Source organism: Camelus bactrianus, chromosome 12 (genome assembly GCF_048773025.1).
Source record: "Camelus bactrianus isolate YW-2024 breed Bactrian camel chromosome 12, ASM4877302v1, whole genome shotgun sequence".
NCBI lineage: Eukaryota > Metazoa > Chordata > Mammalia > Artiodactyla > Camelidae > Camelus > Camelus bactrianus.
In genome coordinates this window covers 66,702,885-66,712,741 of record NC_133550.1, presented here as the reverse complement: position 1 = coordinate 66,712,741, position 9,857 = coordinate 66,702,885, and the positions used below count along the sequence as shown (strand labels likewise).

General features: G+C 55.0%; 1 protein-coding gene across 1 annotated transcript; it reads right to left on the bottom strand.

Moving 5' to 3' along the window:
- Positions 1-1,823: 1,823 nt before the first annotated feature.
- On the bottom strand, positions 1,824-9,597 carry UPK3A (uroplakin 3A). The gene is made up of 6 exons (XM_074375949.1): positions 9,470-9,597; positions 8,339-8,494; positions 7,174-7,453; positions 5,446-5,528; positions 3,744-3,876; positions 1,824-2,085 (listed from the first exon to the last, which is right to left on the bottom strand). Exons 1-6 carry the CDS (start codon positions 9,519-9,521, stop codon positions 1,926-1,928), a joined length of 864 nt encoding a protein of 287 aa, XP_074232050.1. The 5' UTR covers positions 9,522-9,597; the 3' UTR covers positions 1,824-1,925.
- Between the last annotated feature and the right edge of the window lie 260 nt (positions 9,598-9,857).

Here is a 9,857-nt window from a genome sequence, read left to right as displayed (position 1 = left end):
TCTTTTGTCAAGCAGACTGTATGCTGCATTGCTTGTGAAATTTAGAATCATTCATTTAAAAATGGAGGAACAAGAAAGATGTATGGCATCCCAGGAACGTGTTACTGTTTATTGAGTATCTATCTGCTGGTAATAGAGCATGGACCAGGACCTCTGGCCTCAGGAGCTCTGGGTTAGAAATGGCAGGGACTGAAAAAAGTACTACCTCCTCTAGGATGTCCTCCTGACTATTCCAGCCCTGACTGGGTGAGGAGGAAATCCTTCCTCTGTTTCCTAAATCACCTCTAGCCGGATCTGAGTGTTGAAGGCCAGACCATGCTCTGTCCAAGGATCTGCTTTGACAACTCCTCTATGCATTTCTGTTCTGACCAGATAGGAGGCTCCAAGTTTTCAGGGTTTGGTTGGATTTAATTGAATGCCATCCTTTGTGACTGATTAGATCTCAGAAGAAAATCACCTATTTTGGAGCAAACTTCCCAAGCACAGATGAGGTCAGAGGAGCCCAGAGAGGGTGCTTCCTTGCCCAGAGTCACACAGCGTGTCCACAGTGATTAGCTAATTGATGAACCGTGATTGAGATGGGAGGGAGGATGAGGCAGCCTCCATGTAGAGGTGGGAAGCTCAGCTCTGAAGGCCTCACCTTCCCAGTCATGGGAGGAGGGGAGCCTTCAGAATCTGAGAAGTGAGCTAGAAAAATTGCTTCCGTGGGTATTTATAATTGGAAATTTCTGTGAAGCTTGAGTCCAGCCCAGAACCCACGAGCCAAGCCCTGCCTCCTCCACCCACCCCCACCCACCAGCTGGGGTGTTCTGCTCAGACTGCATGGGGCTGGCCGGAAGCAGGCAAAGGCTTAGCCTCGCCTCAAAATACAAACTGCCCCCCCACCCCAATGATGGCAGTTCAGTCCTATGCCCTCTGCTGCACAGGAGGGGTCTGCGAGCCGCATTCCGCGGGGACCAAAGGCCTCCTGCCTTGTCAGCCATCGACCCCTCTGGTGCATCTGAACATGTCGTCTCAGCATCTGTGCCCCTGGAGAACGATCCGGTGCCCTGAGAGCGCCCCACCAGCCTCTGGGGCTCTTCCTGGCAGCTGTCAGTCAGCGCTCCTGCTTTAACCAACCCTGCTTCTTTCCATGACGGGAAGTGGAACTGACTTGTTTCGCTCATCCCAAAAAGGGAAGCAGCCTTGCTACCTGGCTCCGAAGACAGAACTGTCATCTGGGTGGAGACCCGGGGCCAGAAGAGCCCCACCGCCCCCCACCAGGGGACTTGGTGCCCCTCCCCTGTGTCCTGCAGCCTCTTTTGCCCACCCGTCATGGGGTCCTCAGAGAAAGCTGTGAAGGAACCCAGGCATGCATGGCCTTGAAGTTAACCATTTACATCAGCCCATTTTACAGATGAGGAACTGAGCCCTAGAGAGAAAGAGATGACTTGGGGGGCCAGCAGGGCCACACCCAGGGCCCAGATTGGCTTCTAGTACCTTGCAGCCAGCACACCCCAAGCAGCATCTAATAACTGCATGTACACCCTGTCTCACAGCACCCCTAAAGCTCACATGAAGCCATCAGGGGAGGCGCTGACCTCCCACCTTACAGAGGAAGAGACCGAGGCTCAGGGAGGTCTGACAACCCAGGTGTCCTGGCAGCCCTGACCTCCTTACCCTCTCCACCTCTGCTTTGACTGAAATGAGCCCTGTGCCCCACCCTCCAGAGAAACAATGCAACCCCTCAAATGACAATGCCACATTCATTCATTCAGCTTCTCACTCATTCATTCTTTAAGTCTTTACTGAACTCAAAGTCTTAGGAAGATTTTATTAAGCACTTTCCTGCAGTTGGACCAACATGGCCTGATACACCTTGGGTAGGGTCTAGATGTGAACGCAGCTGCCTGCAAGGCCCTCGGGGAGACTGCGGCCCCCCGGGCTCAATCCTGGAGCTTGCTGGTGTACACCTCGGCCCTGTCCAGGGGTGGCCCCCGGTTCACAGACGTGTACGAAGCCTCTGAGGTCCCCAGGGACTTGGGGACGGCCTCCTGCGTGATCTGGGAGTCGTGGGTGGTTTCTCCCTCAGCACTGCCCATGTCCCTGATGGAGGGCACGAAGACAGTCAGGGCTGGGGGTGCAGAGCAGACCCACACCCCTCAGCTGGCCAGGGACCCTTCTCATTAACCACTGCTTTCACAGATGTTGTCTTAGGCCTTCATTCAATAAACCGGTCTTTCCGGAGCACTTACGGGGTGCCAGGCCCTGGGATAAGGAAGGTGTCACTCTTTTGGAACTATGTGAACAATTTACAGGTCTTACCATGAGCTGGGCAGATGGCCCCAAAGAGCTAAGACTGTATATGGAAACAGACCACAGCAGACAGTGACTAGATAGAATGGGCAGGTCTAGGTGGAAGCCACCGGAGGGCTTCCTGGAGGAGGGGGCAGTTAATCTCTCCCTCAAAAAGGAAAGTGGGAGCACAGAAAGGCATTCCAGGCATTTGATAGGAAGTACTGGGGAATGTCTGGGGCAACACTGGGAAGTTTGGTGCAGCTGGAGTTGGGAGGGGGAGAGTAGGGGGACAAATGCTATCAGAAAAAGTCAGATAATAGGACCTTCGGTGCCAGATTAGGGTGCTACCCAAAGGGAGGAAGGGACATAACCACATCCTGACTGCTCCCAGGTCTGGCCAGACAGACCAGTCTCTTGATAGCTAATCTCATCTATTATTCGTGTTTTTGTTAACTTAAATGTCAGAGAGTTATCTGATTTCCCAGTTCACTGTCCCCTCCCTACTCCATCCCTCACCCACCCTACAAGTCTTTTCCTGCCTGGCTAATTTCTGTTTCCACTTAATTCCACCTACTCAAAGAACCTTTTCCATCAGCTCACCCTACCCTCACTGGAACAGGCACCCTCTATCTTTAAAGCCCCCTGGGTCTCCCTTCCTCTCTTCCTGAGAATTACACTGCATGTGAATTTTTGATTCATCCCTGCCCTGGTAAGAGTTTGTTCCTGCTGTTCCTTCTGCCAGGAAGCCCACCCTGATGCTCCAGGCAGGATCTGCCCTCCCTGGATTCCTTTGGATTCCCATACCTGCGGGTGCCTTGAGTCACTCCCTGCTCCATTCTCCCAAGATTAATGGATTGACTGCCTGCCTGTCTTCCCACCAGTTGCTCCAAACACCCTACAGGAGACCTTGAGTCCTAATCCAAATTGACATACATCAGAGGTGTTTATAGAGTCAGAAGACTCAGGAGCTCTGGTTAAGTGGCTGCATAACCTTGGGCCACCTTCCCCTCCTCAGGCCTCAGTTTCCCCATCTGTACAGCAACTGGGTGAATTATAATGACAACACAAGCTAATACCTGCTCAGCGGGTGGAGTGCTGCCCTGCGGCTCTACAGGGAATACCTCACTTACCCTCACAGCTCCACAGGGCAGATAATATTCATTAGAGTCTCCAGTTTCCAGAGGAGGAAACTGAGGCCTAGAAGGATAAGATACTTGCCCAAAGTGCGCAACTGTGTCAGAGCTGGGCTCCTCCCACAAAGCCTCGCTGCTAACCCTGATGAAGACTCAACCTTGGGACACCCCAGGACCCTGCTCCCCCCTCACTAGACCCCGCCCCACCAGCGTGGAAGGCAGCTCTCTTGCTCCTGGGCTCTCCCGGCCTAGGAAGGACCCCCCCTCCCCCGCCAATTCCACCCACCGTTGGAGTGTGTCCCTAAGTCCCGCCCCTAGCTGACCGGTACTCACACGAGGCTGAGGACAATGGCGCCAGCAAAGCCCACGAGCAGGAAGAAGGGCAGGGAGCCCAGGATGGATGTGATGACGATCATGCCCCCGCTCCGCCGGCCGGGCCACGTGTCGATCGACGAGTACGGGATGACTACAGGATGCAGGCTCAGTTACTCCCCAGACACCGCACCCCTCAGCCTTCTCCCAGGGGTGTACCCATGGCCCCTGCCCTGGTGGCCGAAAATCTCAGGGATGAAGCCAGGACCCTGCTCAGGGACTGCCTCCCCCTCGGTTTGAGGTGCAATTATCTGACTTGCCCCCACATCCCACTCCCCAACTTTCTCTTGTGTGTGTCTCGTCTCTCCCTCATTTAACTGCTTTTTTGCATAATTTTAAATTGTAAACTGACTCAAGTCTTCTAGTGAGACGGATGGGACACAGATTACAAACGACTGAAATGAAGGTAGAGCAAAGGTGCCTGGCCAAACGGAGCTAGGGGGACCGTGGTCTCCCTCTGCTCTGGCCGGTGTCCCCCTTTTGGAACTAAATGGACAAACCATCTATAGGTCCTACTGTGAGCCAGCACTTTGCATTCAGTGTCCCACAGAGATCCCATGAGACCCTCGTTCTGCAGACCGCTCACTGCAGCTTAGGGAGGTTGAGTTCACGTACAAGGGCTCTTAGACTCCAGCCTCAAGCCTGTAGGTCTGTCTGGTCCCAAAGGACACATTCTCTGCACAGACTGACCTCCAGGCTGTGCCCCCAGAGAGCTGGGCCTGGTGCTTTTGTCAGGGAAAACAGCAAGGCTTCTCCTTCCCACTTCTCTGATGGGAAAATGGGGTCCCGAAGGGCTCACACAGCAGTGACGCTCAGAGGCTGGGCTTGAACCTGGGACTCTCGCTCCCAGGGCAGTGCTGTTTCAGTGGGACCACGAGGCACGGGCACGCCCCTGGAGGAGTGGGCAGGAGCGAGGGTGGGAAGGAGCCGCCCAGCCACATACACCGTGGGTGGCAGGAGGCTCCAGGGGAAAAGCGCTGTGCTCCAGGCTGAGCCCATCTTGGGTGCCAAGCAGTCACCTCACGGAGGCTGAGGTGTGGTGCAGGCGAGTTCTAAAGTTAGGGTCCCAGGCCAGCAAAAATTTCCCTTGGAAATCTCTTCCATTGCCCCTAAAGTTCAGCAGACATGATTCCGTGTGTATAAATCTTGCATCTGTGTTAAGAACTCAGAGGGAGGCTTGCGCGGGGACAGGGCAGAATGTCCTGGGCCTGCGAGACTCCCCCCACCCATCTTTAGGAAAACATCTGGGTCTCCAGCTGTCTCCATGCCCCTGAGGCTAAGATGCCTCTGGAAACATCTTACATGGAAATGTTGTCCTGAGGGTTCAACAAAGGGGCCGGCTGGGTCTAAATGCAGGATAAACTCCATGCCCCTTGGAGGCAAATACACCATCAGGGCTGGCAATGCCGCTGAGTCTGACTTCAGTTACACCCGTGCAGCCCGCCCAGACACCCGCAAATCCTTCACCTTCCTCTGTCACGGCATCTCCTGCTCTTGAGGAAGGGAGGGAGGGAGGAGGATTTCTCAGGTTAAATTCTTTCAAGATGCATTTTCCTCATAACCCAATGGCCTGCCTGTGTCTGGGGAGACTTCGGAGTGACAGCATGAGTCTGTTTCCCAGGTTCCCTTGAGGACCGCCACCCAGCCCTGCCCCACCACTTACGCCGGTGGGTGCGGATGGGGTCTGACCATAGGGTCTGGTCCTGGACCAAGCCCGTGGACATATTGACGAGGACAAACTTGAACCTGGAAGGAAGTGGAGGGAGAATTACTTCTATCCATCCTGTGAGCCTCAGCCAGAAGGAGGGGGAAGGGGTTGGGGGGTCGGGGCAGAGCTGGGACTTCCAGGAGATGGAAATCTAGGTGGGAGCCTTTGCATCAGCAGCACCTTCACCCCGGGCCCTTTCTGCAGGTCAGACGCCACATCCTCCACGAAGCCGCCAGAGTCTAGGCTTTCCTTCTGGGAGCCCCTCTGTTTCCCTGTTATATTTATTAGCACGTAGCGTATTTGCTGACAGTTGGCCCGTGCACCATCCTTGCATCTTTGCCTTCCTCTATTCCCAGCCTGGTCTTAGGTTTCACCGCAGGGACTTTTCCTTAAAAAGGAGTAATATCTGCTTGCAACCCCACCGCCCTGTGATAAGGGCTAACTTTATACGCAGAACATCCCAGTCAGGTGTTACAAATCGTAAAGGCAGACGAGGGGACTCTGTACAAAGCAGCCGACTTTAGGACTTCTTCACCCTCAGTTTAAAATGACAGATGTTCTGAGAACAAAGAAATCAACAGCCTCCAGTTTGACACTTAAGAAAAAAATGAAGACCCTTAAAATCTCTGTAGCGTCCAGCATTTTGCTTAATCCCTTGATTCTCAGGATTCGAAGATGGGAACTCTGGAGGCTGGAATTTGTGCCTGGTGTCCCCAAGGCAGGGTGGGCTTTGAGACCAAGGAAGGAGGAGAGGTTTTCACACATTAAGAACGAGGTCAGAGCACAGGGAACCATATTAAATTTCTTGTAATGAGGTATAATGGAAAAGACTCTGAAAAATATATGTATGTATGTATATGCATAACTGAATCGCTTTGCTGTACACCTGAAACTAACATTTTAAATTGACTACACTTCAATAAAAAGTAAGAATAATTAAAAAAAAAAAAAAAAAAGAACAAGGTCAGAGTAAGGACTGAGGGTGGGGAAGGGGAGAGCCGGGACTCGTGTCCTGCTCGGCGGCCCAGGCCAGAGGAGGAGTGAGCCCTGCGAAAGGATGGCAGGTGAGGGGTGGCCTGGGCCCCAAATGTGGCCTAGAGGATACAGAGACCCCAACCGAGGCATCTCCAAGGTAACAGGAATGGGTGTCATCTAACCCAAGGCTGGGTAAGACCCCCGGCCATGGATCAGGGATGAGCCCCCAGCTCTTCACAGAGAAGATGCTCAGAAAATGAATCAGGGACCCTCTGTGCTGGGGTGGACCACAAAAGGGTATACGGGTAGGACCTTCGTGCTGAGCCCCAGCTTTTCTTGAGGTGACCTCCCCTCCCTCTCTGGACCACAGTTCCTTCCCTGTCAAACGAACTGCCACACAGGTGATAGGACAGAAGCAGGTGCATAATTTGTGGGGCCCAGTGCAAAAGGAAAATGAACCCCCATGTTTAAAAATTAAGAATTTCAAGGTGGCAGTGGCAGAGTATTAAGCCAAGAGTGGTCCTTCTGAGCGCAGGGCCCCGGGCACAGTCGCCAGCCCAGGAAGCCAGGAAGCCTTTATGGTACCTGGGACAGCCCTGGCACATGGTAGGTTCTGGAGAAAGGGCTCTCACACTGTAGCCCCTCCGGGGCGCCCCGAGGCAGGGGCTGGGGCCCACCTGCCGCTTTCCCGCTGCCGCTTATACGCACCTGTATTCCGTGGCTGCTGACAGGGGTGGGTTGCAGAGGCCCTGGAAGTTGGGGTCAAACAGGCAGGTCGCATTGGTGCCCACCCTGACCAGGTAGGCGTTCAGGATCTCCGAGGCCTGGGACACATCCCCAACAGCATCCAAGCTGGGCAGGTCACTGCATGGGGTCAGGTCAAAGGCTGCGGCCTTATAGGGACCTGTCCTTCCTCCCTCCGTCTGCTGGAATGTTGAGCTGAGTGGGGTCATGGTGCTGTCCTGTACAGAGGCATTCCTGGAGCTGGCTGTGGAGGCAGTGCCAGGGGCTGGGGGTGAGGTTCCTGGCCACCTTAGATCGGTCACCCATTCAGTCATTCATCCAATGTCCCTAAGCATCCTCTCTGTGCCAGCACTGTGCTGGTCCTAGGATTTCTTCCTTACTTGCTGGGTGACCTTGGACAACTCACTTTACCTCTCTGACTCTCTGTGAAATGGGAGAAAAATACTCTGCAGTGCCCACAGGCTAGGACTGGGATTGGGCACAGGTAGGCAGTCAGTACATGTCTGCTGAAAGAATAAAATGATGCTCTTACATGCACTGGTGTAAATGCCTGGCTGCTAGAAACATAAGAGGCTGTCATCGGGTTCCTACTCTCCGATCCCAGGATCCTGCCAGTGAACAGGTGTGGGTGAGGCCAGAGCCGGCAGGTCCGAATGCGTGGCGTCCCTCCCACACCCTGATTTTGAACCACCTGGAGAAGCCTTGGCAAGGACTTGGACTTGAAGACCAGAGAATCTGATTTGTTCTCCAGCTCTGGGAGCTCCAGTGAATTACTCTGCCATTGTGAGCCCCGATTCTTTGCCCCTGTGATGGGCACTGTAACAGTGACCTGGCAGACTGCTTGTAACTATTGGCTCTAAGGTGTACAAAGCACCTGGCATGATGGACGTACTCAGTGATTGGTGGTGGCATTATTTCCCCTGCTAGGCTGGATGTCCCTCCAGGGCAGAGACGCATCTGTGACCACAGCACCCGGCCCAGGGCTGGCACAGAGCAGACACCGGTGTGTGAGGTGCATGGGTCAGGTTAATTCCAGGGATGGAGCACCCCTCTACCTGCCTCCTTCCCGCTTCCCTGCAGACAGGTCAAAGCCCCTTTCTGAGTAGCCCGAGGGAGGCAGGACCTTTACCTGAGTCGACCAGTACATAGAGGTAGACCTCGTAGGTGCCAGGGAGGGGCACGGAGCTGTCAAACATGCAGAGAGGCTTTTCCAAGGCCACGGTGGTGAGCGTGGGATTGTTGGTGGCAAAGGTCACACTAGCCAGTTGGGGCTGGAGGTTCACACCTGAAGGAGGCAATGAGGATAGGGGCTGACCCCTGGCAAAACTGGCCACATGTGTGGGCACCCCCTGCACACACACGTCTGCAGTTACTGAGCACCTGCTGTGTGCCAGGCACTGGGTTTCACTCTCCCCACAGGCCATCTCAGGAACTTGTTTCAGACACAAGCTTCACCCCTGTCCCCACCCAGCGATCCTGACCAGAAACTGGGCAATCCAGCTAAACAGCTACCCTCTTGCTCCCCGCAACAGACATGCCGTCGCCAATAACCCCACTGCCCCTCCTAAGCATTTCTCCACCCTGTCAGCCCAGTCTTAGAGTCCACCCTTTTCACCTGGACCCTAAGGAGCCCTCCCCCATCCTCTGCTCTCTAACCTGCAAACCTGACTGGGTCGCTCTCCTGCTGGGCCCCTTCCTGGCTCCGCACCCTGCTCCAACACAGTCCAGCCTCTCTGGAGAAGCAGCAAGGCCCTGAAGGGCTGGACCCTCTTTTGTTGGGTCTGCAGCCTCAGCTCTATGCAAACTTCCTGACCTCGTGCTCCAATCACACTGATGGACAATAGATGGGATGTTCCCAGGATACAGCATGCCACCCCCTCCTCCCTGAACTCGCCCATGCTGCTCCTTCACCTGAAATGTCCCTCCAGCTCCCGAGTCCAGGCATCACTGTGAGTCTAGACTAGTCCCCCTCTGCTCTCCCACAGCCTCCTGTTTGTGTCTTACAGCAGCCAACACAGAGCCCTTAAATCCGCATCAGAGGAAGCTTACTAACACTGTTGGCTATTATTATTACTATCTGGGCCCCCAGAGCCTTCACAGGGCCTGGCACAGAGCAGGCATTCACGTCTATTCCTGGAGTGAGTAAGTCAAGTTCCCAAACCTAATGCCACTTCCCATCGAGACCCCTCCGGAGGATCAAGGTGCATGCAGGACACGCCCCTCCCTGGGCACAGCCCCCTCCTCTCATCCCCCCGCTTACTCGAGCCAAGTCTCAGGCAGCCGAGGGCCAGCAGGACCCAGAGCGGAGGCATCGCCTGGGAGAAGCTGAGACAGGGCGGGTGGTCCAGGCAGCGAGAGGGCACCGCGCCTCTCCCGCGCCGCGCACCTGCGGGCCCTGGGCCCCGGCGCGCCCCGCCCCTGCCTGAGCCAGCCAATCCTCGGCCTCCTCGAAGGGTATTTGCATACACCCCGCCCCGGGCTCCCTGGGAGCGCGAGGCGTCCAGGGCACAAGTCCGTCCGCGCGGGACTTTCCCAGAGCCCTGCCCAGAGCCCTTACTGTGTGTCCAGGCTGGAACGGAGCCTTCACGGCGTCTCTCGCCTAATGATTCCTTAGGGGCAAACCATCCCCTCTTTGAGCGTCAGTTTCC